At 40.2% G+C, this 27,673-nt stretch overlaps 1 protein-coding gene across 2 annotated transcripts in view; it reads left to right on the forward strand.

Annotated features, from left to right (window-relative positions):
* GRB10 (growth factor receptor bound protein 10) overlaps window positions 1–27,673 on the forward strand; it is a gene marked incomplete at its 3' end in the record, with an annotated part of 107,210 nt that overhangs the window by 45,213 nt on the left and 34,324 nt on the right. The window contains exons 3-4 of one of the 2 annotated variants that reach the window (XM_080340233.1): window positions 6,310–6,526; window positions 9,718–9,859. In XM_080340233.1, coding sequence (XP_080196359.1) covers window positions 6,310–6,526; window positions 9,718–9,859 — 359 coding nt within the window. Of the gene's footprint in view, window positions 1–6,309; window positions 6,527–9,717; window positions 9,860–27,673 lie in introns of those variants that run through there. The other variant, XM_080340234.1, reaches the window with a different exon arrangement.

The raw sequence follows: 27,673 nt of genomic DNA on the forward strand, positions 1-27,673 counted from the left end.
TTCATATGTAGCTTTTTCCTATAGTTGTTACCTAGCAACATTAATTTTGTTCAGTTTAATTTGACTTCTATTTCAAGAAATCTATTGGGTGTGTTTTAAGAATGTTTCTGGAGTCCAACCACGAACCTTTAGTAAAGAGGTGTTTATAAAGTGAACTCTCTCTAGCACCTGTAAGTAATGTACACGCATTTGGTGTTAGCTATCCCAGCCTTACTGGCAGAAATGGGAATAGATGTATGTGTGATTTAAAAATTACCTGGAGAATACTGGAGCAGTTACAAGTTTGCTGTTGACTTCTCTGTGTGGTGTTCAGTGTGCTCAAAAACCATAGATACCTATATCAGTTTCATGCTCTTTTACCGACCAACATCTCTGCTTCTTGCTTTTCTTTCCATGGCATTGTCCATTTACCATTTTAGAAGCTGCATATGTACTGATGCGTCATTTTGTAGGCCAGGTGCCATAGTTACAGTATATTTTATTTAAGCTGATGAATGTGAGAAAGTAATAAAGGAAAGGACTTCTTAGTGCAGAGTCCCATAAGGGAACTTACAGGCAACACAGAGTTCTGGAGTTTTGGGGTTCAGGCTTGTCATTTTTAATTCAGACTATGTGACCACTCTGGAGTTGGTGATGTCTCTAGGATACAAAGTTTGGTTTGTGTCTTCTGCGCTCACTTGAAATGAACAAAAATCTAATTTTCTAATGTACAATGGAGGCAATATTGGTGTTTTCATAATTGGTTCTGGTAGAAGACCTGGAGAATAATGTGAAAGCATAGGATTTGCAAATGGTTTTCATGTTGTCTTTTTGTGTTTTTTTGGTTTTTTTTTTTGTGCAGAACTCCTATCTATATGTAGTTTTTAATAAAGTAGGAGAGATTGCATAGAATTGTGGTTGGTATTAGAAACTAGTGGGTGTCATTCAGCTGCAGCATCACTGTAGAGGTCACTGTGGTGTTTTTCAAAAATTGTAAGAAATCTGCTTATTATCATCCACCTTCTGTTGCATGCGTGTCTCAGAGGTGTGGAAGCTGCCAAGTGCTAAATGGATGCAGCCATAGGGGGGCTGTAGTAACTGTTTTGAGTATACAAGAATGGCATCAGTGGAAGCTGAAACATCCCTTAATAAGGGATTATCTTGTAAAATGAGTTAGATTACTAGAGTTGTGAATACATTACCTGAATTTTTTGTGATAAAACATGAGATTTCCACAATACCAAAAGCCTTGAAAAACATACTTGCATCACCAAAATGAATCAGAATAACTTATGTGTAGTTTTAGATTTGGCACAGGATGTTGAGGTAGATACCACAAGTATTTTTCCGTGTCTTTTTTCCACTTTGAAGTTCTGGTTAAGTCTTTCTGTTCATTCTAATGTAAATGTATTTAGCCTGTATTACGTATAATTTCGGTAGTGTTTCACTGCATCATCAATGCCGGGTGCTGGGGCATATGCAACTGTACGTGCCTTTTCTATTGCTGTTTCCATCTGTCTGTTTGAAGATTAATTAATGTGGGCAGGGCTAAACTCGAGTGAAATCTTACATTAGTTATATCTTAGCTTCTTTGCTTTGTCAAGCTGAATCTTGAACATGCTGCACTGAAACTCGTTTTGGGGAACTAACTGCCAGTGTTAGGCTGTCAAATAGTAACAGGCGATCAATTAGCAGCTGCCTTACTGTAATATCAAACACTTGTTTATATATGTGCTGTTATGCTTCATTTAGTATCAGACTTAGTTCCGTGGTGAAAAGTGGTATAGCCTTTTTATAAATCTGCTGAATTCCTAATAGCACTCACATCAGTCTTCTCTGTGAACTGATTTGAGACAATGCTGGATAATTAAATTCTGAAATGAGCAAACAAGAAGAAAATTATTTTTATATGTATGCAGTAAAATCCTCTTAAATCACAGCTCAATTAAGTCTTGTAATGTTTTTCATAGTATACACTGTGGACTGCAGATCATATGTAAAAGGGAAGGGCGTTTGCAGGGCTGCCATTTGGAGACAGCAAATTCATCCTGATCTATAGTCCAGGATTCTTTCTGTGTTCAGCTTTTTTTTGTTTTCAATAAACAGTGCACTGAGCCCCTTAACAGCAGTGGGAATACCTGCTTTCTTCAGGAGGTTGGTGCGGGCGGAGCTGAGCAGGGCTCATTTCAGCTTTACGTCGCTTCAGAATAAGTGGGATCCTGCTTAGTCCTGTTAGCTGAGCTTGACACGTCAAAGCCAACAAACTCCAAAAGAAGTAAATAAATTAGGATCAAGGAGATAGAGAAGGGCTAGAAGCAGACAAGTGGGTGGGACACGTTTAGACACAGATTAAAGTTTGTTCAGGCCTCATTGAGGGGTTATCATCCCTCCTATGGTATGCTCGAAAACATTCAAATGATATTCAAAGTGCTTTTGTTTTTATGGAACATGATAGGTTAGCTCACTAGCTCAATAGGGGTTTTATAACAAAGTTTTCTTTCCTTGAATTGAACTTTAATTTTTTTCTTGTAATTGAAATCTTGATTTACCAAAAATATTACTTGCAACATCCAGTGGAGCTGGTTTGTGAACGAAGCCAAAGTTTAACAAGTTGTGGGCAAAGGAGCAAAATGTAGTTCAGACAGCTGTCAGTGTGCGCACTTTGGTTCTAGTTTAAGGAACATTGCTTGCAGATGTACCAAGTATTTTCTTATTGTATCAGAAGTCTAGAAAACTGCCAGTACCCTGTCCGCCACCAGAATTATGTCAGTGCTAGGTTTTGCCAGTGTTTCCCTTTAAAAATTACTTTCAAAAGCAAAAGGCTGCTTGCATGCTTGTGCATGGAAGTGATAAGCTAGCCTCTATGCCGTTCAGTTGAGAGAGGTAAAAACAGACCTGGAATATCCACTTCTATACTCCTTGATCTTACGGCAGGATTCAGTGAAGATGAAAGAAAATAGCCTTTAGTAACCCTGGAAGCAGATGTCTGCAAGATAGCTGGAAAACTGTAGGCTCCTCTGTTACCTGCAGCTCTGCCTGCTAGAACCTGCAAAGGTGATTCTCTCCCATGTCAGCTGCAAAATTTGTGTGTGCATACTGAGAGGACCAATGTGATGCCATACTGGCTCAGAGCCCAATGATCTGCAAATGTTACTGTTACATAGTAAGCCTCCTCAAAATCAGTTTTGTCAGCTTTCTGTTTTCATGTAGGATGATATTGATAGAGGCCAGATCTCACTTCTTATTAGAAGAAGATACTTGGAAGAATTGCACTGTATATGAAATATCCTTTTGAATAGTATAGCTGCAAATGGTTGAATTGGCTTATAAATCCCATGGATGGCTTACTTGATTTTCATTTAGTTAAGCTCTGTAGAGAGCCATCCCAAGTAACACACTGGATTACTTGGCAGGCTGAGACATCTGCTGGCGCTTCCCAGGTAGGCTACAGCAGCGAGGTTTCGTATTGCAGCAGCATGTTGAAATCTTTGCAAATCATAATGGTATTTAATAGTAAATGCTGTTGTGTAGAGTTGAAATTGTATGAAATCCAAGATTGAAGCCTTTGTCTTCAAAAAGCTTAAGGATCTGCGCTCCTGCAAAAGTTTCATAGCAAGACTGAGGGCTGTTATTAGCAATGCTGCACCCGTGGAGAAAAGGAGCTGACAGAGGAGTGAAACCAGATTCTGGGCTTCAGTGCAACATGTTATTAGGAAAACTCTGTATGTACCTTGTCAGTGCCTGTCCTGTTGAAAATCAAATTTAGGTGTGTAACTGATATGCCTAAAAACCTGCTAATGGTAATTCAATGCTTTAAACTATGTACTTGGTTTGCTTAGTATTTTCCATGAAGTACCTCATTTTATGCATATTAGACTTCATATCACACCTTTGTGCCTACTTAATTATTCAGGTATAGCTTTAGCTGATTCTTAATCATTGCTCTCATGTTGCAATCATCTGAAAATGTAATGATCTTGCACGCTAGTAGCTTTGTCTAAGTTGTTAATAAATTAGTACCCTTGGGGACCAAGCTGTACAGACTTCCATGGAATGTATGCCTTGTCTGTCTGCTCTTTGAGCTTTTTACCCTGCTAAACAACTGCTGTTAGTTGCTGTAATTTACTCCCGGACTCTGGCTTCTATGTCTCCTTCTTCCAACCCCTAAGCTTTGACTTGACAGCCATCTGACACCCTACGGCTCGATCTTCTGATACTTGAGATGAAAGATAAAATTTAAAAGCCTTGTAATTCAGCCTCTATGTCTTTATATTCTTACTCCTGTGGTTCCCTTGTGATTGCTCAAGAAGTGTTTTCGATATGTCCTCTCCAAATAGGATAAGAATCTGGAGGATGGAATGAAACTTAAATTGCACCTTGTCTTGTGATTTCTAAAAATAGCAGGGAAATTATTGTAGACTTTGTCCAAGCAAAGCAAAGCCTAGATTATTGAAAATGCGTGCACTAGCTGACAGACAAGGAAGATGGTGTTGCCCAGTGAGGGCGAGTCTTAGTAGAGCCGTGTTAATAGCTGTTAGCTACAGAGACTACAGGAAATAACTGTAAGGAAATGACATGAAGAAACTCATTTGTGGCTTGATGGTTTTTGTTTGGTTTTAAACACATGTTCAAACCTAGAAATCCTGTGAGTGCATTTCAGTGAAGGCTAAGTGGCTTTTACTTTAGTAAAGGACCTACTGACTTTCAGTGAGGAATGTAGTATATCAGTTCATCAATTAGAGCTCAGACGTAGGTACATGACCAGCACTTATTTAATTCTCAGCAGATCTTTGGTTCATCCAACACTGAGAACTGGTGGTGTCGGCATCCAAAACAATTGCTGTGTAAATGCCATGTTCTGATCCCGTTATGGTTACTGAGGCTTGGTGGTGGTGGGCAGAAATTGAGTGGTGCTGTTTCGGATTATATTCTCAGGAAAGGTGATATTGGTACAAAATCATTCATGGTATCTCAAAGAAAGTACTGTAACTGGTCACAAGCTGAATAGCTGCTCCTGGTGGATCATTTACCTAGAAAACATGGCAAAAGAATGGGTATCAGAAGCTATTTGGGGTGAAAAGCAGTAGCACTGTGTAAATGCCTCCATTGCCTGGCTCTACTTTCTATCCATTTAATGAGGAATTTGGTGTGATGCAAGGTTTTCAGATGGCAATGGTATTTTTTTTTGAGGCCCATTGATACAGCTGGAAAATAAGGGCACATTTTGGATGCACAGAGTTGTGCTTGGTCTGAAGTAGCTGTTCAGGCAGTGGCTGTGCAGTAACCAGAAGCAGATAGCAATGTGTGTGTTTGTCAGCCCGCTGAACTCCTGATAGGGAGTGATGTAACTTGTGGCGAGGGAATAATTACAGTGCTCTGCAACAGGAGTTCAGAGAGTGGTTAGTGCAAAGGGCTCCCAGAATTTTGTTGTCTTGCTGAGTAATTATGATTGTTAAGGAGGAACGAGTATGTACAACTTATTTACTGCAAGGTAAGAGGGCGTATATAGAAAGGTTCCTGCACTTTTTTGGGACTGATGTTTCTCCAAACACCCACACCACATTCCTGGTTAATGTACTTGGAGCTCTTTAAGGTAGGGGTTTCTCTAACGCATTTCAAGAGCAAGGATACAGATCTCCTTAGAGTGAGAGTTAAAAGCTTGCGTTGCCCTTCAAACTACCGTATCACAAAAACAAACAGAAATACAGACAGCATTTTTAACAAACTGTAATGATTGCTTTCCAATGTGTACAGCAGAGTGTGTCTTCTGCCTGTTGACTTCTGTAACACTACCATTTTGGTTGGTTGGTTGGTTTTTTGTTTGTTTATTTTTGTGGTTTGGTTTTGTTTTTTGTGTTGTGTGGGTTTGTTTTTTTGGTTTTTTTCCTTCTAAATTATTGGATCTTGCAAAGTGTTTGATAATCGAACTTGATACATTGACAAGCTGAACTAAGGTATTTGTAAGTGATATACTTTTGGAATATATGTCAGTTCATCAATAAGTAAGTGATGCTTCACATTAGCACTGACATTATTAAAAATCCCACCAAATTTTGGTTATGAATATATAGTAAATACTATAGTAGAAATATTTAATTCTCTTATCAGTCGCTTTTCACCAAGGATGACAAAATAAATGTCCATCACTGACTGTTACTAGCTGCATTTTTCTGCTCTAAAATAAATGTCCTCTGCAATAAAAATTTGCACCATAAAAATATAACTCTAACATTACTTGATGACTTCACAGAAACTTAGTTTTTGGTCTTTCCAGACTTCTTGTATCCGTGACTTCCAGATGTGTCACGCTGCCTTTATTTTGTCTTGCAGATGACGATGTGGACCTGGAAGCTTTGGTAAACGACATGAATTCCTCATTTGAAAGTTTATACTCTGCGTGCAGCATGCAGTCGGAATCCACTCCACTCCTCCAGAACGGCCAGCTCAGCCGCAGCCAGCTGGGCTCCTCGGGGCCCGGCGCGCTGCAGCCGCTGTCCCCCAGGCAGAAGGTGCAGCGGTCTCAGCCTGTGCGCATCATGGCAGTCAGGTAGGAGCAAGGAGCTTGCCTCCTTTTTGTCAAAAAGTTGGCTTGAGCTGGTTTCGAAAGACCTGCGTTTTAAAATGGGAGATGGGCTTCTGTGGGAGCCTCGTAATGTTAAATGGGAAGGACAAGTGTAGAGTCTTGCATCTGGGCAGGAACAACCCCAGGTACCAGTATAAGTTGGGGGATGACCTGTTAAAGAGCAGTGTAGGGGAAAGGGACCTGGGGGTCCTGGTGGACAGCAGGATGACCATGAGCCAGCACTGTGCCCTTGTGGCCAGGAAGGCCAATGGCATCCTGGAGTGTATTAGAAGCAGGGGCAGTTAGTAGGTTGAGAGAGGTCCTCCTTCCTCTCTACTCTGCCCTACTGAGACCACATCTAGAATATTGTGTCCAGTTCTGGGCCCCTCAGTTCAAAAAGGACAGGGACTAGATGATCTTTCAAGGTCACTTCTAATCCCTAACATTCTGTGATTATGTGACTTTTGCAAAGGAAAAAAAGATGTAGCGGGTAGGTGAAGGACATGAGTTTTCCATGTATTTTATAAAACGCAAAAACGTCACATTCTCAACCTTCTTTAAATCCATGTTTGATGTACCTGTAGTAGCACACACGTGCAGAAGCTTGTCATTGGTAGCAATATACAGAAATGATGCCCGTATTTGGATTTATTTCCAAACTGTTAAGAACTATTTTCTCAGGTATGATGCTTACTGACAGCTTCTTGGTTTTATAAAACATAAGAGATCATGTAGATAGATGAGGCTGCATTCAGCTAGTTTTGATATACAAAAAATACTCCTCTTTGTAGAGGTTTCCTTAAGGGTCCAATACAAACAAAATAGAGCACATCAAAGTTGTGTAACTGTCCTTCCTACAGCACTTTCAGCTCTTTCACTTGAGTGCATTATGTGCATCGTTACAAAAAAATGAACGGTTTAAATTGTCTCCCAGTTGTCAGGATGAGGGCTTGAATTCAAGGATCAAGTGCAATACTGTTGGTGGTGATGGGAGAGTCGGTTGGTGATGCTGAGGTTCTTAGAATCTTGTCTTCAGCCAGTGTGAGGAACGGAGCCCCTGTTGGCATGATTAGGTAAATGGCTGAAATTAGAGATTTAGAGTGTGCCCTTCCAGTTAACAGTGTCTTCTGCAAAAGAAGTAAGCAATAATAATAATAATAAAAAAAGAAAAATCCCAGATGTGGAAAGGATTGTTCCTAATTCTTTATGTTGATATATTTCCTATAGGAATGGTATTCTTAAGACAGGTTTTCTGTATGAATGGGTAGTATGCAGTAACCGCAGTACAACCAAGTCAGCTAATGATGCAATCATTTTTACAAGTATTGCATATTTAACCTTAAATGGGGGTGTACTAGAAAATGTACTCTCTAGAGTATTATAACTGTCAATGTTTTGTAAATATCTTAATCAAAACACTTCATTTCAACTATTTTTGGCATTTCAAAACTTAGCAATTCTTTTCTGAGAACACTCTGCCTTTTTGAACTCTGTACTTCCATACGCACAAGAACATTGTGTGTTTATCATTGAAGAAAATAATGGTGAAACTTTTATTCAGGGTTATCTATACCTCCTTCCCCATAGAGGGGGATGGTGGCATCTTTTTTTCAGCCAGAACAGGATGGGTGACTGTCGCAATTTTCTTAAGAGCGCCGGTTTATATGTGTATCATTAATGAAAGTAAACGCACTGCGGCAGTACAGGCAGAGCAGAGCGCAGCACAGTGAATGCTCGTTTTGAGAAAATCACACCTTTCTCATTGTGCCGAGTCTGTAGTTCCACTTCTTACAATGGAGGTCAGTCAAAAACTTGCAGTGGAGGGCACTGTTACACAGCTGCTGAGATGATAAGTCTGCTGGGCTAAAGAAACCTTACACTGTCCTTTTCCCTGTGCTGTAGGGAAGTGCATGCACGGGTGGCACAAAAAAAAAAATCACGTAGGTCAAAGTAGTTGTTTCCTTGGCTCATAGTTATGGTCGGAACCTTGTATTCATAGAATAACCCAAATCTGTAAGGTTCATTCATGGAATGCTAAGGCAAGTAAGTTGAAGGATAGAGTCACTTGTGGAGCAGATTTCCCAGTGTCTGATTTATCAGCCCCTGGGTTCTGGAACAGGCAGAGACAGTGAGTGTGCCCGGGGTGGGATGTGTTGCCAGAGGCAAACCCAGCAGTTGTTTCCCTGGAAGGTCTGTTAAGAAGGCTCTTCTTGCTAAAGACATGGGAAAAAGTGAGAGCAAATTGAGGTTTTTAATGATTTGCCTTGCAAATCCAGGAGTTAGTTGATTTTTCTCTGGAAACTTTAAGGATTGCCACTAGATGGTGCCTTCTGCAAAGCTGTTGCAGGCCAGCCTGATGCAGAGTCACCCAGTGCTGCTTCTGCAGTGATTCCCTAGCAGTGGGGAAACCTCAAGCAATCTGTAGGGTCTTGTATCTTTTCAAGCTTTTCTGTGGCAACTGGTAGGCCTTAGTTTTCCTTTTATCGGTGTGGCAGTACAGGTGTATCATATAAACTGGAACTTGAAACTGTGTCGGTCCTACATAGACTCATGAGGCATATCTCAGGAGGTGCAAACTTGTCTGAATAGTAACCATACAATTAGCATAAGGTGGGATGGTTTGATCACAGTTCATTGCTCAAGCTGAGTCTTTGCTTTTCGATTTCTCCAGGAAATGACAAGTTACTTGGAGATGGAATCTGGTATTCTGATGAAGTGACAATATTGGTTTCAGTCTCAGCTTAGAGACTTCGAAGGGGTACACCTTTATTTGCAGATCCACATGGAATTTGTCCCCAAGTGACTGCAGTTGTCTTTCACATTGGTTTGGAAGCACTTAACTGACTTTCTGGCACACAGAGCTTAAGCTTGTAGACGAGTGCTTACAACAGCGAGTACAGATGGGTATTTCTGTTTATTTTACGTACGCAGTTACCTCACGCAAGTAATCAAGTTATAAGCAACAAAACAGGCATAGATGCCTGACAAGTCATTTTTCATATGCAATTACCTACTTTGTGCTTGCAGTCACAGTAACGGTGTAGGAGTTGCTTAGAAAAACAAAAAGGGTTTGATTCCTTTTCATTAGGATCATTATCATAAACGATGTGGTGGGAGATGCAGGTCTAGCTATGCCGCTTTGCTCCTCTTAATGCTTAGTGCTTCTGTGTTTATAGGCGCCTTCAAGAAGAAGAACAGCAATTCAGAACGTCGTCTTTGCCGGCCATCCCAAATCCCTTCCCAGAACTCTGTAGCCCCGCAAGCTCTCCAGTGCTGGCCCCAGGATCTTTACCTCAGAGTCAACCTGCTAGTAAGCATGTGAGTATGGGACGAAGCTTTGGGTCATCCATTTGAGTTCAAACCTGCGGTGGACTATTTCATTTTGGAGGCAGAAAGAAAGTTTCCAGGTAACTAGGCACACTTGTAGGCTTTGTGTGAGTAGGGCAGCACTGGCCGAGAGAGTGTCTTTAAATGGATTTCAGACCTTATTTAAAAGATTTGTAAGAATGAAGTGTAAAAGTTAAGCAAGTCTCTTTCAGGTATGTGCATATTGTGAGTGAAGCAGTAATGCTTAATATCTTTTAGATTTTGTTATTCAAGGTAATTACGTACTAATTCAGAAGTCAAGTTAATTAGCTTGGAGTTGGAGGAGGATCTGTGCATGTTATGCTGCATATTCTAGATGTCACAAAGACACTGAACGGTTGTTTTCTTTGAGGATATAGTGCTGCTTTATTTTGCTCTTTTTCATGAGGCTGCTCAAAAAGCAAAATCATGTTCTTAGAGCATGTAACTAGACACAGCTCCTTGTAATGGGACTTATGGGGAGAACCGTCCCACGGGAAGCTGGTAGAGTGGCTCTCTGGGTTCTTGCTGGTGAAGCTGGCACAGACCAAGCTCCCACATGGTCCAGAGCAATAACCTCAGTGACACTGCAGGCAGTTTTTCTTCTCTGTCCTACTCTACACTCTGAGAAATAATAATCTTGTTTTGTATTGAACCTTGAGCACGTTTAAATAGTAAAGCTGGGCTCAAAAGCCTTCAGTTTGTAAACTGCACTGGCTTATTTGGGGAAGAAGAGACGGGTTGCTCTTACTGACTGTTGGCTTAGGACAGTTCTGTGCTTGGGCACCCACAAGAGTGATGATGTTCTGTATCACTGCTCAGTTTGTAAGTAGCTCCTGCGTCTGTTCTGAGTGATAAAAGAGTTTGGGTGGACAGTTCAGCTACAAGCAGTAGACCCTAATGTACACACCCTCGCATCTTCTGTACTGCTTTACATCACCATGAAAACAGTCTGCTTTCTTGAAAGACAGTGCATCCTCATTGGTTTTAATGTGTTTCCTATATGTACAAGACAGATAACCAAATCATGCCCTAGGAAAAAAAACTGAGTCCTCCCCTTGGGAATTCAGCAGAACCTCATCAGAGGCCTAGGTACTGGCTAAGCAGAGAGGCTGTTTTGCCAAGGGAGTGCTAATCTGATTCCAGGGAGGCAAAGCAAGGGGTAATTCTGCCTCCTGGCACTTGCTGACAGGATAGCAGTGCAGCTGCCTGTCTCAGACCAACTGAAGTTGCTGAGGAACCTACATTTGCCTTTCCAAATAGTCCCCAGGGTCAGGGATTCTTTGCCCATTAGCTTTATGTTTTCCTAGAATTAACCCAAGCCACCCTAAAGATCACCCTGTAAAGCATTAAGAACCCTAAATGATCTGTGCATCAGTTTTCGATGGAATTTAGAAACTGGTGGTTTAACAGCACATAAATATAAAAATATATAAACCCCAAACTTTTAATGTACACAAGAAGATGGCTATAAAAGCAGAGTAAAAGGAGAATTTTTTTCTAAATTTTACGTTATAATTTAAAAACAAAACAAACACCACCACACCCCCCGCCCCGATCTCCCTAATTTCAAAATGGAATGTTTTCACAAGCCTTTTGAAAACCTAAAATGAAATAAATATTTATATTGCTTAGGTATGCTTGCTGCTGAAGTTTTAAATCAAAGACAATCCATCACAGTGGTAAAACCTTTGAGTATGTGAGACGAGGAGGTAAAGCCTGTTGGACAATAGTGGATTCTTCTGTAGATGTAGATACACTGTTTATTGACTGATAGTGGGCAGATAAGCAACACAGGGCTCAGAGTGAGGGGATAGTAAAGTGTTCTTTTCCTCTCTAATGAATTATTTTCCTCTCTTTAATAAAGGAGTAGAGGAGCAGAACTAAAAAAAAAAAAACCCTCTAGTTTTAAAGTATTGACAGACAAAAGTAAGAAAAGTGAGTAGGTTTGGTTTCTTCATGAAGGAAGAAAACTTATTTTTAATACTTCAAACGTGGAGTGTTGCTGGATAACAAAATAATCTGTCTGTTCAGCCTCCTCATAGGTTGGTAGTTGTGTTTAATCCAGTTCTAATTGTCTTCAATAGAGTCTGCCAAGTATCCTGAATAAAAAATGAGTAACTTAAGAAATATTACACATCTTTCCAACTTCATCTCATTAAAAGAATATATAGTTTGGGAATTTAGTAAATTATTTTAAGATGTTTTTGCTTAGATAAGCATCCATACATACAATATAAACTACTGGTTAACAAAATAAGTGATGAGTTTAGTTAAAGGACTGCAACAGCACATTGTAATGGCTGGCAGTTAGTGAAAATGAGCTATGTTTCAAGAAAAAAGTATAACTACAATGTTAAATGTAAACCAAGGTTAAACATAATGATGCTTAGTTTAAGGTTCTCTGCTTGCACATTATAAACAAGTATTAAAATTGGAGATTGGAGTGAGCCATTCTGACTACACGGGATAGATGAGGTGTTAGTGAGAAGCAATTCCTTTCATGCCTCTCGAGCATTTGTGGGTAAATAGGCAAATAGTGGTTCCCGCTGGCAGTGCTGCAGCTCTGATCACATCACACAGGGCATCGCGGCACACGCGTGGCATGGAGGAAACGCTGTTGCCTTTGACAGCTCGTATCTAGGGGACCTGAGAGGGACCCAGGTTAAAGTAGTCTTAGGGGAATTCAAAAAGGAGTGGATATTTTGTTTGCTGATCCTGTGGAACGGTGGGTGGTCACTGGGAAACTGGGGTGTCTGAGACAACTTCATAAGTGACTTCATAAAGTGTCATTATTATTGTTCCTTGTGGAACAACTCAGTCTTATTTTTTTAGTGATTTAAAAATACACCTCTGCAATGATAAGACCTAGTAGTGGTTATGCAAGAGGAATTTAAATATCTGATGGTGTTAGACACAGAAGAATCTGATGTCATATTGCCAAGCCTTGGGCATAAAGAAATGCCACTTCTGTCCCAAGTTCTACTGAATTAAAAGTCTTTTCTGGTGTATTGTTCCCTATATGAGAAAGATGCACATGTGAATGAAAGACTGAGTGAAGGAGATTTCAGGTCATAAAGCCTGAATTATATTTGCAGATGAAAAAAATGGATGTTGCTGTTTTGCATATGCAAAACTTTATTTGCTTAGTTGGAGCTTAAAACGTATATTTCTTGTTGAGATACTTTTGATCCTTTTAATTATTTTTTTCATGCAGTTGCCACTGCTATTTTTAACAAGTGGTTCGCAGTGTTGCTTATGCACTGCTCTGCATTTATTTCGTGCTTTTTCTTGGCTCAGCAAAGAAAGGTGAAATCAGTAAAACAATGAAAAACAGCTGTAATAAACCTTTCTTAAATTTTTGGAGTAGTTTCTTTTTTGTTTTCTCCTGATGATGAAGTCTTATTCAAAGAAGTGCAAGTCACGAATAATGTATTTTTTTAAAATATATTTTCTGGGATCCGTTGGGTAATGGTACTGATTTCACCACAGCAAGAATTGGGATGCCACCTCTAGCTCTGCTGCTTATAAAGCTGATGGCTGCAGGAGCTTCCCCAGCTGTTCCCCAGAAGACCAAGAACAGTGAGAAATAATGAGTCTTCTGTACCAGCACAAAACTAAAACCACATGTAGGCAAATGGGATAGTCATTTAATGGGAGCATCAATATATCAGTCTGGGAGGTAAAACTGGAATGTTAGGCTTATTGAAATCATTGCACATTTTGGTTTTCTTAATTTGACTCTGGATAATCTTCTCTGCTTTAGAAAAAAAAAAAAGCCTAAATTAAAATATTTTGTACATACTTTTTTTTTAAGCTCATAGGTTGAGTAACCAGCCCATAATTTAGTAGTAAAAGATTTAGATGGGAAATAGCTGTGACCCTTTAGGTAACATTTTGAAGGCTATCCTGCACTGAAGCAGCCTCCACAGTGGCAGGGTCTGGGCTCATACGGTTTTGTGACCAAACACATCTGGTGGTAGAGCTTAAGAAATTACTTGCAATTAAACAGACATGCGCTTCTTGGGAGTTCAGCGCTACGGTCCTTTATTACAGTTCTGCAGGTGGAAACAGCCCGTTTTGAGCCATTTTACAGTGAGAAATATTAGATGTCAACCTGTTGATAGTGAACGGCATGTGGTTCTGAAAATAATGGCACCACTAAAGTTTTGTAACGTGGTCAACCAGACGGTGGGTACCTGGGTGAAAAGTACCAACTTGCTGTGCTATTGAGCCAATAGCTATTTCATTTCCTGGTAGGGTGAGTGGGACATTGCAGATGTCTCATGTTTGGAGAAAGCATGAGTGTTCAAGCAGTAGCTGCCAAAAAGCTCTTATGTTCTTGAGTGGAGAGCGGCATTGTCCTTGAGCTTGGGCATGAGGAGGCTGGTGGGAGAGCAGCTACCTGATCAGTGCATGCCAGGCGTTTTCTCCTTCATCGTGTGCCTTTGTCCTCTAAGTGCCACCTGTCTGTCTGTCACCACAGAGCCTGACTGCGAGCTGGGAGAGACTTCAGACCTCTGTGAGCATGTAGGTGCTCCCACTTTCCGTGCTGGGAAGGGGCAGGTAAAGGTGAGAGCAGAAAAGACACTTTTTGGGTGGCACCATGGGGCACTGCAAGACCATTTGATATTTTTTTCCTCTCTGTTTTCCCCACATCTTTGTTCGTAAAATGCATGTGCACCTACAAACACGGAATCAGCCCATGTCTGAGGAGGACAGTGATTGTGGGCTGGGAGAAGGGACAGCTGAAAGTTTTTAAAACATCATTTACTTAACAATATAAATATGTTTGTCTAAGAAAAATGGAAACCAAAAAGTTACATCAAACCAAGACCAAATATTTGTCCAAAAGATTGCTAAAAACTTCAGACAGCTAGGTTACCGCTAATTGAAGTCCATCTTTGTGTTGCTGGTATAAACTAAGAACTGGTTGGTAAGTTAGGTTATAATTTCTGGTTGTGTACAAATATTTTGGAAAAAGCATGCAATAATTACATGTAGGTCACTGCAGTGCCACAGGGTATTAGGCTAAAGTATCTTGTGTGAGTCAATGAAGCTTTCAACTGTAAAAATAGGGCAAATTTCTCACATCCCCCCTCTATACAGCCCAGGCAAACTTCCAAATAGCAGTTTGATGTACCAAAATTATTTACTCTTTTATAGCAAATTAAATTCACAAATGGGTGTGAATTAATGCCATTCTTTTTTTCCAGATTTAGTTATCCTTCAAGGCAACTCCTGTAAACAGGCTTCTTAGTTTTAATTGTTTTAATTACATGCTATAATACACTTCTAGTTTTTTTTCTTCCTGTAAAACGTTTCTATTAAGCTCTTTTGAAGACAAGGATGTTGATTTCCAACAGAGAAGCCATATAAAAATATGAACTTCTTTATAATGAAAACTTTCTGTACTAAGTTAGGTTTTGCATGTGTGACAGCATATTTTGTACTTAATCCTGCGGTTGAATAACATTTAGCAACAAGGCATTTTGAAAATAAATACTGATGTCAGGTTGAATCAACAGGACTTTACTTTCTCTTAAGAGGCCAAGTCCTGTAGTGGGATTAATCTGGACAATTGTTTAGGTCCAGGTCCAGGCACTCCCTTTGACCCAGCTTTAAAATATGGGGTTTTATATGTATCTGTCATGATGTATCATGTTGTTTCTCTCAGATCTTTATTTGAAGCATAGTGCTTAAACTAAGTAAGTAATATATCGATCGCTCTGTGGCATGCTTGATGCCTTTCTTTATGGAAGTTGCTGTTGTGTTTGGGAAAAATTGGGAAAGATCAGGCCTCTGCTGCAGGGCTGTGATCTAACTGTATTAAAAAACAAACAAGAAACCAGGCCTTGCGCTTCCTGGGTGCCTTTTTCTTGTTTGGAGGTATAGCATTTTCGTTTTCCCTACACTGAAAGAGCTAAATGTGATGGACAGTCTAGGAAAGATGTTGCATTGCTTGTCATCTTGTCCCCTGTGTCACGCGAACATCTTGTCCTGTTACTCCTGAAGAAACCAGGGTGGGTGAGCTCACGTGGTTTTGGAAGTCTCATTTGCTCATTACTGCAGAAGAGAGTAACGAATAACTGAAGACTAATGAGTCTGCTGGGCTAAGCTGAAGACAGACAGTCCTCAGTCCTGTCAGTGCTGGGCAGTCGGTGGGTCTGCAGGCTTTTCAGCCGGAGCCCCACACGTGGTCTTGGGTGTCAGCATGAAGTCAAAGCTGCCGTTTCTCCTTCCATGTTACAGCAAGGAGTTTAGTGGTAGAAAGACATGAGTCTCTTCATTTGTGCTTTTGGGTAGTGCCAGAACAGTAGTAGTTACAGTCCCAACATGAATTGCTGGAAATATTAAGGGCAGCTCACGCTCAAACCCGGAAGTATGTTATTTGTTGGGATTTTTTGTTTGTTTTTAATGACACAGATCTGGCCACGCTCCCGGGAGTGTTTTGGCTCCCTATCCATAAGCGATGCTCCGGCAGTGGATGTTGTAATTTCATAGCGTGGTTGGGACCGGCGGCAGCGTGCTGGGGAACGCGTTGCCCGGCCAAGGGTGGTCTGGCACACTCCGAGGGACTGGACCAGCCCGACCCAAACCTGCCCTACTGTGCATGTGCTGGTAGCCACACCAGGTGTTCAGCCACACAGTAATGCTTGTGGTTGTTTTAAAAAGCTGTTTTGCAGTAATAACACCATTTCAATTAACCTTTAGGACTGCCTTTCGTAAATACTGAGCAGCCTGTAGTCTAAACTGCAGTGACTGTGAGCTACTAGATTCACACTAGATTCACACTAGATTAACTAGGTTCACACTAGATTTTTGTGTGCTCATCTCTGTTACGCGTGCCCTTGCATATTTTTGTTGCGCAATGTTATTCTTGCTATATTTTATTAATGGTACAGTGAGAATATAACTTAGCTGTTTTATGCTTTGATTAGGAACTGACAAGCCATCAGGTGGGACAGTGTGGGGAAAAAATGGGAAAATGTAACATGAGAGAAATGCTATTTCTCTCTGAGCCTAGCGAGGCAGGCAGGAGTGGGTTTGGGTGTAAACATCAGTGCAGTAGGGAATTTAGAAACAAACAAACAACAGAACTATATTGAGTGACTGTAATTATACCATAAGTGAATGGTTGAGATGAATCAGAGATGTCATAACTTCATATTGATAGCCTTTAAGGAGTCGCTCAACATAGTGGGAATAGCTATGCTGTCTCAGCACTCCCTGCTGTCGGGAATTGAGGTGTGAGTTTGGGTCAACTTCAGACACTTTGGATAGAAACCTTTTTGGACCTCTGCCACCCAGTAGGACAGATGCAAGGAAGCACCAACTCATAGGTCAGAACCTCTACTGCGTATCCTACGTGACCTTGCGGTACCACGTTGCTGCCAGCAACTGGTGGGTGAGTTGACCACAAGGTCCTTTCGGAGATGAGCCCAGGCAGCCCACGCAGAGCTGTGCTGGCACCTGTGGCTGAGCTGCAGCTGATCCCCCGAGGATGCCCTGGCTTACATAGTGCAGGATTGGGAAGACACCCAGTTTCTTGCTTGTGTGCTGGCATCTACTTCTAGGGATGGAAGGCAAAGCCAGCATTTTGTTCATTTCCAAACCATCAGCACAGTGGTTGCTTAAGTATCAGGAGTGATGCTGTTGATTCGCAGCAGGAAAAAGGTTTCTTTGGGCTTGCTGTAATGACCTGGACAGTGAACTGTGCCCGCGTTAAAGTGGAAATCTCTTTGAAATGCCTGTCTTTACTTAGGCGGTGTTTGTGTGTGGACGCATAGGGGAAAAATGAACTTCCAAGTTTGTTGGTGTGGTAATGGGATGCTTATGCATTGCTCCAGAGCTTGCAGATATGGTTTTGTTCCATTTCATAAACAGAGGGGATGTTGTTGGAATTTAATAACGTTTTTACATTAGAAGAATACTGCTGAGTTAATTAAATCATTGTGGGATGAGTTTCAATTCTCTATTCTCTTGATTGATAGTCTCTTTATTGCTATCAAATTTTTATTTTATTATTCTTTTTTTCTAATAGGAGTGCAGAATTATTGTACTAAAAAGATATTTTGTGTAATTAATGTAAGTACCTCCAATCTTTTGCTTCAGCCTGGCTGTAATCTGAACATCACTTACAAAACTTACGTAAAACTGAGTTTAATCTGCACTTGTAAGAGGAAAGGTATCACTGATTTGGAAAAGCTACATGTCACATTCCTCCATTGGCATTAGGATTTCTTGTTCTCTCCAGTGGTACACCCTGCTGCCCTAATGTAAGACTTACTGGAGCTGGTTTCTTCTGGTGCATTTCGGGAAGGAACAGAGTTGGAAATCCCTGCACTATGGCACAAAGCATAAGTGTTTAGTTTTCCTCCTGAGGGGGCAATGAATAGCACTCAGAAGCAAAATGGATTGACTAACAGTGAGGACTTTGGATGTGAGATCTCACCTTGAGCATGGGATGGTTTGTGGATAAAGCAACTTTGTTTCAGCAGACTTATTATAAGTGAAGTTTAATTAAAAGCAAAGCAAAAACTGTTCTGCAGGTTTGAGGTTTTTTTTCATATGGGAAAGGGGTCAAGGCAAGAGAGACCTTTAAAAGCTGATTTTGTTTCTCACCAAACAGGTGCCACCTTAACGCACCCAGATCTTTCCAGCCACTCCTTTTATCTGCCTAGATCTCTAGTCTGGCCAGAGTGAGGAACTGCTCTGCTTTTGGGGGATATTTAGATATGGACTATATACATTCTTAATGGAAACTGCCTTACCCTGCACATACTTGGTGTCCACGGTGGGCAGTGCCCATCCAGATACACCTGGGAGCATCATCCCCACCCACACCAGGGCAGGAGGCACTGGGCTTCCTAAACCCAGCTCAGCAGCTGCAAAGGGCCCAAGCATGAGGAAGCGGCTTCTAATAGTGGGAATGATGTCCATGCTCTGCGGCTGCCTCACTGTACGGTGACATTGCACGCGTTCTTACCCTTGCCTTTTTGGGTTCGCTTCTAAAAACCACACTACCCTTACCCAAACAACTAATGAGAGTAGGAACAAACCACTGCTGAATAAAATAATATTGCTTAAAAACAACAACAACAACAAACAATAAATGAAGTGCATAACATGACAGTAAAGAATATTCTAAGTTAAATAACAGCATACTGATAGTAGAACACCAGGATTTAATTTACAGACAATTTGCCCTCGGGCTTCCATAAGTCATTTTTGAGCTTGTCCTTGCCTGAAAGCCATTAAGAGCAGCTAATTACTCTGAAGTAACTTCCTTGTCATACTGTTGCTGGTCGCACTTATTTTCCATATTGCTTACTAAAATCCACTGAAAGTGAGCCAACTACAGTATTTCCAGACCTTATAAATAGCTTCACAGATGTTTGCAGCAATTCCCATTCCCCAAGTACTCAGTTATGTAGAACAAACTAAACTGAGTCTATTCTAAACAATGGGTATCAGGTGGACAGTTTTAGCATTGAAAAATACCTGCCGTGCTTCAGATTAAAAATGTTTACTGAGTTATCTCAGACTCCAAAATAGTGTTGTTTGTAAGTGTGTGTATATATATATATATATATGAATATGCATATATGAGAAGATGAAAAGATTGCTTGAAATACTGTCATACACCTTGTAATTGATTTAAGGAACAGCTTGAAAATATAGCTTGGCAAAGCTTTGTAAAGCTCGTCCAGGTGAGGCTGAGCCTTGCCCCTTGTGTTATAGCCGTGTCAAATGAGGGTCTCCAGATTCAAATGATGTCCAGCTTAAAAATGTCCTTGCTGTGTTTGAAGCTAATGTTGTTCCACTTGTAGCATTTAAAAAGTTCTAAATATATTGGAGAACCTGCAATTAATTTCCTCTTTTGTCTGCATAACAAGAGGTGCCAGGGCTGTGTTTTACTCATGGATGTGGATTCAGTCAATGTTTTAAATGCTATTTGGTGGAAGTTTTGTTTATGCTCTTTGTTTATCTTTGAGTGTACTTAGCAATCATGATTTGCATCCTAGTCTGTGGGGGCTCTTGGTTGGTTTTTTGTTTGGTTGGTTTTACTTTTTGCTTGTTTTGTTCCTTTTTTTGTGTGGATTGTCTTTGTGTTGTTTTTTATTATTATTACTATTATTTGTTTGTTTGTTTGACTGCACAGATGAAAAAGATAATCCAAATCCCAAATCTTTTGTCTGCAGAGGGAGGCTGTCATTCCAAGGGGAGCATAGTGCTTACCAGCTGGGATGGGGGGGCACAGGAGAGCAGCAGATTCAGCGCCAGGGATAGAGAACGTATATTTCTAACCATTTGTACAGTGTGACACATTTCTCAATATTTTCTAGGTTATTAATAAGTAGAGGGAATCGGGAGGCAGCAGGCTATATTTGTGCAAATGTACCTTTAGTGTAATTTCCCTTTGCTCTCAGTGAACATTTAGTTCTGCTTTACACTGCATGCGAGCTACAAATGAGCATTTGCTTGCAGGCTAATTAAGCGTAGCTTAGAGCAGTACTTAATTGCAACACTTCAGGCAATACAGAAGAACTTGGAGCCGATCTGGCTAACAGGAAATTAACTTAGCACTCTGCCCAAGGTTGTGCTAGCTGCTGCAAGGTTTCATTGCCACTTACCCTCTCTTAAGTGCATGGAATAGCACTTGGGCAATCTCCAGAAGGCACTTTTTGTCTAGGAGAAACCTTTAGGATTTAAACTACTGCAGGAAATTCTTGAAGAAGCGAGACAGGGCAAGGGCATGGCGGAGTCTTTCAGTGGGTAGGGAAATTGCTTGTGCAGCAGACGCTGGCTTTGAGTGTCTCCAGCAGTTCATCCATCGAAGAGATGTCCAAACGGGTCCAAGTTGAAAGACTCTGCTATGTTGATGTATAACCATTAAAATGAAAGAGCTGAATGAACTTTATAGAAAGCTTTCTATATGTTACTTTTATCCCTTAAATAAATAAGCTAGTAGTTCTGAAGATGATGAAATAAATTTTACAGCACTGTAAACATGCTCACATCAATTTCTCCTCTTTGCCTCTTTCTCGAGCCTTCTCTAACATGCAGCTGTAAAAACTGTGGTGGTGAACTGATTCTTGTCTAGTAAAATACTAGAGGATTATGTGCGTGCAAATGGCTTGTTTTTCCCCTAAGCCAGAGCCTTACAAGGGGTAATCGCCCTCTGTTCAAGTAGCAGCTACTAAAGAAGGGAAGACCCTAATAAAATTCCAGCAAAAATAATGTAATAAAATGTTCGTAGCACCAAACATATTCACAGTGACTGCCTTCCTTTATGAGTTTGCAGCAACCTCTGCTTTCTACATAATTGATTTAATATCCTACAATTATGTATTTTCTGAACATACATCTGGCAAAGTATCTGGAGGTGCAACTTAAAGGCAATATCTGCGTATGAGTACTGATGGCACATAGAGAAATTAGTGGGGTTTTTTTTAACTACTTCATTATACTCTTTCTAAAATCTGTAAATGTAGGGAAGTAGAAACTATTTTTTTTTTCTCTTAAATAGCAATAAAATGTTTAAATGGAATTTCAAATCAGTAAGGGATCACTGAGTTCAAGAAATACATTAAATATTTTCTCTTCAAATATTTATAAAGTCTGAGTTGGTGGCAGCTCAGATTGCTTAGCTTAGACTTGTATGTCAATGCAGAACTCTGACCCTGATACAAAAGGACTTCTTCTGTTGTGTACAAAACCACCTCTGCTGGTGCACAGTTTTTTTATAGGGCCAGTTTTGCTGCAGTGACTTAGCAGATCTTTTGAAAGGTTGTTGGAAAGTATTTATTTTCTCTACTGAGCAATTCTCCTTCTTCACTACAACCATAATAAAGTATTTTGGGAAGGATATATTTGACTTTGGATGACATGGTTGCGAGTTAGGTTTGTATGCTGCTGCTGAACTACCACTATCTGCAAATAAGTACCTGTATTGATTGCACATTGAACTATAAAATGAGTGCATTCATACAATACAAACTCAGAGCTCTTTACCTACAACAGATAAACGGTAGGGATGGCCATGCTTTTCATATTATTTGCTATGCAGTGGTATTTTTTATTTTGGCTGCTGGAAAGTGGCATATAGGCTAATGAACAGCATAGTTGTGTTTCCCAGCCATCAGCAACCCTTTCTTGAATCTCGGCTTGCAAGAAGTGGAGGTGAAAAATCTTTTAACTTTGGAGGAGGATACTGGGATTTCTTGCTGAAGATAATCTTCACTTTTTGTGTCTGACTTGGTATTGTGAGTGTTCACATTAGTGGTTGGCTTGAACTCAGTGTACAAGTCATACATGAGCTTTGACATGGAGCTGGATTTAATGAGCCTTAGGTTATCAGACTCATGCTGTCAGATTCATTTGAGGCAGACGTGACAGTCCCAGTCTTTTGCTGTCCTTCTGCTCAAAGACTCCTTCAGGTAGCTGCTTTCTTCATGTTAAAAACAACTTAATAGCAAGTGCTATTTTGGGAAGGTGCTGCATTCCCCATTTTGCTTGATTAGGCTCAGATCTGACCAAGGGACCTTTGCTTGTGCTCCACTCATCCCACTCTAAGTTACATTGCTCCATGCTGGGATAACAATTTCTTTACAGAATTGTATCAGTTTGCTTTCAAATTTATTCCATAGTAAAGCTGAAACAAAACTTTCTAACAAATAACCACTACTGAACAAAGGTAATAGTTTTTTTACATTTAATGATAAAGAGACCAGGGAATGTAATATTAGGTAACCACTTACGGTAGTTTTGCACAGTGTCAAGAAATATGACCACCTTTAAACAGCCTTTGGGTGGAAGTTATTTCTGTGAACTGTAGTTATGTAAAACTCAAGTATTTGAGTTGCTTGTCTGGGTATCTCCAGCCAGTGGTGTGTAAGAGTACCTTTTGAGTATATTCATGCTACTTTAGGGTAGCAAAACTATAGAATATGATAAAATGCACTGAAGTGCCTCCTTTACACAGGGGGAACCTGAATCATTAGTGAGGACTAAATGTACTCAGATTGAGGTGGCTAGTAACAGCTGAAATGGCTACCGTGACTGTGTAGCTTTGGTGGAACACGATAGGTAGTGATGGAGAATATCGTTTCCTTTCCCCGAAGTTACTGAACTGTTTAATTAGGACCAAATCTGGCCTCATTTGAGATAGGAAATGTTTGTTGACCATTCCCCTGGATGGCCAGCCTCCTCATCAGTTACTCCCCCAGCAGAAACAGCAGAGTTTGTTTATCTGGAGAGATGCTGGCAGCTGCAGGGCTGATTTTTTCCATCATCTGTTAAGTGCCAGTGAAAAATGATCAGTTTCTAACCGCATTCTTGTTTTGCAAATTAAAGTCAGTGCTCTTCTATGCGTCTCCTTGGTGTTTTAACTTCAGTATGCAGTGTTCAGACATCTGAGGTAGCCATTTTCAATATAGATATCTATTTAGATAGGCATCTATATTAGATATATATATCTATTTTCAATAGATATATAAAATTTGGGGAGGGAATACAGACTTTCACGAGGGAATACAGACTTTTCACTTTTGGCCATTGGTACTTGATACACAATAGTGATGCCAACTCTTGCAAAAATATATATATGTATATATTTATTTTTTTTTTAGGAACAAATGGGATTCTGTGAGAAGCAGGAGTGGGCTGGGAATCTCCTCTTCAAGAGGCAAAGCCCATAGAGCAGAGTAATAGCAGGAGTTTCAAAGGTAGAGGGTTGTGGAATTGAACCACCGTTTGAGAAAGTAAATGGCCTCTGATATGCCTACTGATTTTGTGCTGGGCAAAGCTATCCTCAGCTCTTGTCTTTGGTAGAAAACCACATGCAGGGTCGACTCCCTAAATTAATAATCTTTGTAAGGGATTATCAAAATCATTAGGGCGTCTCTGACATTTTAGACAGAAAAGCTGAATTTGCCGTCACAAGGTGGTTTCCGTGTTGAAGCCCAGAATGAAGCTACCTGGTAATTTATCTAAATCAGTCTATATGTATGGAAAATAAGGGTCTTCACAGAGAAGGTTAAGCTGTCAGGCTTAATGCAGCACTATCCATGGAAGGGCAAATATGTTGTATGGCACCTAGAACAGGATGAACCTTTTAAATTACTCTTTAAACGCAGTTTTCATGGTATAGCTTGGGTAAGTTCATGCACTAGCTGTTTTGTTATGTTTCAAAAAGTGAAATTCATGGAGTGTAATAGGTTGGCAAAGCCTCAGTTGATGTGAGCCAAGCAAACTTCGGGGTTTTTTCTGTACAGCTGGGTGTACTGAAAGAAAAACCTGCAGAACTCTGGCAAGAAACCCACAAAACCACTTATTTCTTACCAGTTACACTTCGGGCCTGATCAGCGTCTGTCATGTTGAAGGGTGTATGAGCAACAGTTGAACTGAAAATAGTTTCAGTACAGAGTAATTTTTGTTAATACCCTGCAGCTAGGCAAAATTTTTACTTTTGCCATGTGAAATCTTGTGCAACGGGATGGGGGAGCTGTGGAAGAAGCAAATGTTGTGACACTTTTCTGCACTGTACAAAAGGCAAGATAGATTTTTCTCCATTAAGAAACCTTATGGTGGTTATGCTAAACCACCATCCGAAGATAAAACCTTTGGAAGGTGGAAAAGGCAATAAAGGGTTCCCCATGTGTACAATTATCTCTATGTAAATGAATAGAGTGATAAAGAGTGACATTTGCTGAGGTCAGAAGTTTTATGTTGGACACAGCGTTAGAAATGTAGTAATAATTATTAATAGCTAATAATTAATTTTGAATTATTGCCAATTATAATTATTAATGCAATCTGCTTTTAATGGACACTTTTGACTTCAAAACAAATTAGTGTCGACCTGTATAACTATGTATTTAACCTAAGAAAATCTACATGGTGGTTGAACAGAAGAAATCTATACAATGAAATCTGAATGTATGGTACTAGTTTACATAAATGGAAGACTGCAATAAGCACATAGTTTAAAGGAAGCAGACCTTAACATTCAGTTTCATACCAAAACCAAGCTAATGGCTGGGGCAGAGGTGAGGCAAGGGAATAAGGAAAAACACTGTTTACATTCATATATATTTATTTATAAAGTTTTGTCTAGAAGAGACTATTAAATTATGTTGCTCAGGATCCTAATCTGAGATGTTTACATGTCTTTTGTTATATGTTGATCTAAGTTGTTCTTTTGCCCTTTAAGCCTAGCCTTCTTCAAGTTGTTCTTACATAGCTGGATCTGTTTGCCAAGTGCAGAACATTTTTAAAAAATGTTTTATTTTGGATGGGAATGAAATTAACTCACTCATGGAAATAGAAACTTCAGAATAAGAAAGATGTCCAAAGGTTGATCTACCTTCTGCCAGTCAATCTGGAAAAAAAAAGAGCTTGTGAAAAGGCAAAATAAACCTGGCATCAGTGCCTTTACATTCTTTTTCAGTTTCTCTGTGGCTCAGTTTAAGAAGCTTTCAATGACCTAGATTTTTCTCAGCATAATTCTTAAAGAAGATCCATGATGTAAATAAAGAGCCATCAAAATCCTTTAAAAAAACCTTGTTATTCGTGCCAGGATGGAAATAAAGTCACTAGTGTCTTTTCATGGTGGATTTCTTTAGCTTATTGCCAATAGTGTAGGGAGAGGGAGAAGAGGAAGGAGGGGAGCACACTTCAAGGTGATGTCTGGTTTATGTTATTGATAATGTATAAAAATACAGAGTCAACTCCCTTGTCATTGCCTTTCTGGGTCTTGGAAATTGTTGATTTCTCCACAGTCAGCAACAGTAGTAAGGCCACTGCTAAAAGATTTCCCATTTAATACTCTCTGGAACTAGTTTCTTGGGAGTGTCTTGTCTTATAGGTTCGCCCAATATTTGGTCTTTTCCTCTGGGAATCTTTTTCATATTCAGTTGCTAAACAAAGAAACTTGGCACATAAACTATTTGAATATAAATGTCTTTCTAATGCAGCTAATTATTTTAAATGTTTAATGGGAGTCACATGAAAATTGTTGCATAAATGTTTCAATTAGAGAGAAGGCTCGTTGATTGCATTTGTGCAAGATGTTTAATTGGGTGGACAATGCAGAATAAATACATTTGGAGATTATATCAGATTACTTACTTTTTGGGAGATATGCCTATAGGGAGGAGACAGCTTTGCTTCCAATCAACTTCAAATATAAGGTAGCTTAATTGGAAGCTGACTGTGCCTTGGCAGTTTCAGAGCAGCAGTGACTTCCATGTAAAATAATCTGAAGCAGATGCTGAATGAAGAAGTAGCATTTTATTTCATGCAGGCTTTGGCATCAGATCTCTAGCATTATGTTATCTAGTTCTATATCAGGAATCATTTTTTTATTGTGACATTGGTTTCAGCACACTACCTTATATTTAGACTTACACGGTTAAGTTCATCAGCCTTTGAGAAAGAGACTTTAAGTGTTTCTGAAACACTTAAAGGTGATTTCGAACCACTGTAGCATGGCTTGGGAAAATAATGATGAAAGATCCTACAAAAAGACCTGTTTAGGGTTCCTAAACTATGATCAAACCATTGGATTTTTTTTTTTAATGCTTTTTGCTAATATTGTGGTATTTATGTAACTCTGCACTGTTTATATAAGAGATTGCAGTACAGGCTAGAGAAATGGGCTGCCAGAAACCTCGTGAAGTCCAGCAAGGGCAAATGCAGAGTCCTACACCTGGGGAGGAACAAGCCCAGGCAGCAGGAGCTGCCCATCTGGAAGGCAGTTTGACAGAAAAAGGACCCTGAGTATCCTGGTGGACACCAAGTGGAACATGAACCAGCAACATGCCCTTGCTGCAAAGGTGGCTGATGGTATCCTGGGCTGCATTAGGCAAAGCATTGCCAGCAGGTTGAGTGTGGTCATTCTTCCCCTTTATTTGGCACTGGTGAGGCCAAACCTGGAGTACTGGGTCCAGTTCTGGGCTCCCCAGTACAACAGAGACATGGACATACCGGGGAGTGTTTAACAAAAGGCTACAGAGATGATTAAAGGACTGAAGCACCTCTCCTATGAGGAAAGGCTGAGAGAGCTGCAACTGTTTAGCCTAGAAAAGAGAAATCTTGAGGCCATCTTACAAATGGACTAAATGGACTATTTACCCTACCTGAAAGGAGGGTGCAAAGAGGACAGAGCCAGATTCTTTTCAGTGGTGCCCAGTGACAGGACAAGAGGCAACGGGCACAACCTGAAACACAGGAGGCTCCCTCTGAACATCCGGAAACACTCTCTTAACTCTGAGGGTGACTGAGCACTGGCACAGGTTGCCCAGAGAGGTTGTGAGATCTCCGTCCGTGGAGATGTTCCAAAGGCATCTGGATGTTGTCCAGGCAACGGGCTCTAGGTGGCCCTGCTTGAGCAGCAGGGGGTGGACCAGATGACCTCCAGAGGTCACTTCCACCCTCAAGCCTTCTGTGATCCTGTGATTGTTCTTAAACTTTTATAAGGGGGGGGGTGTGTGTGGGTTAAAGGCATGATGATTTTGAAATATATCATCTCTGTGTTATGTCTTCAATATTAAGTTTGGAATTATGAGGATAAAGTTCACCGTTAATTCATATATAACTACTGAGTTTCTAAGAAGGGTAATCTTTTTACTTGCCTAGTGTGTGCCAGCATTATCAACATAATCCACTCGATCATCTTGCAAGAATGCTGTTAAAATTTACTTTATGTGGGGGGATTCTGTGTTGCATGTTTGAATCTTATTTGACCATCAACAGTACTGAAATGAAGAAATTGCAATCAAA

The sequence above is a fragment of the Nesoenas mayeri genome (assembly GCF_963082525.1).
Source record: "Nesoenas mayeri genome assembly, chromosome: 2".
Lineage (NCBI taxonomy): Eukaryota > Metazoa > Chordata > Aves > Columbiformes > Columbidae > Nesoenas > Nesoenas mayeri.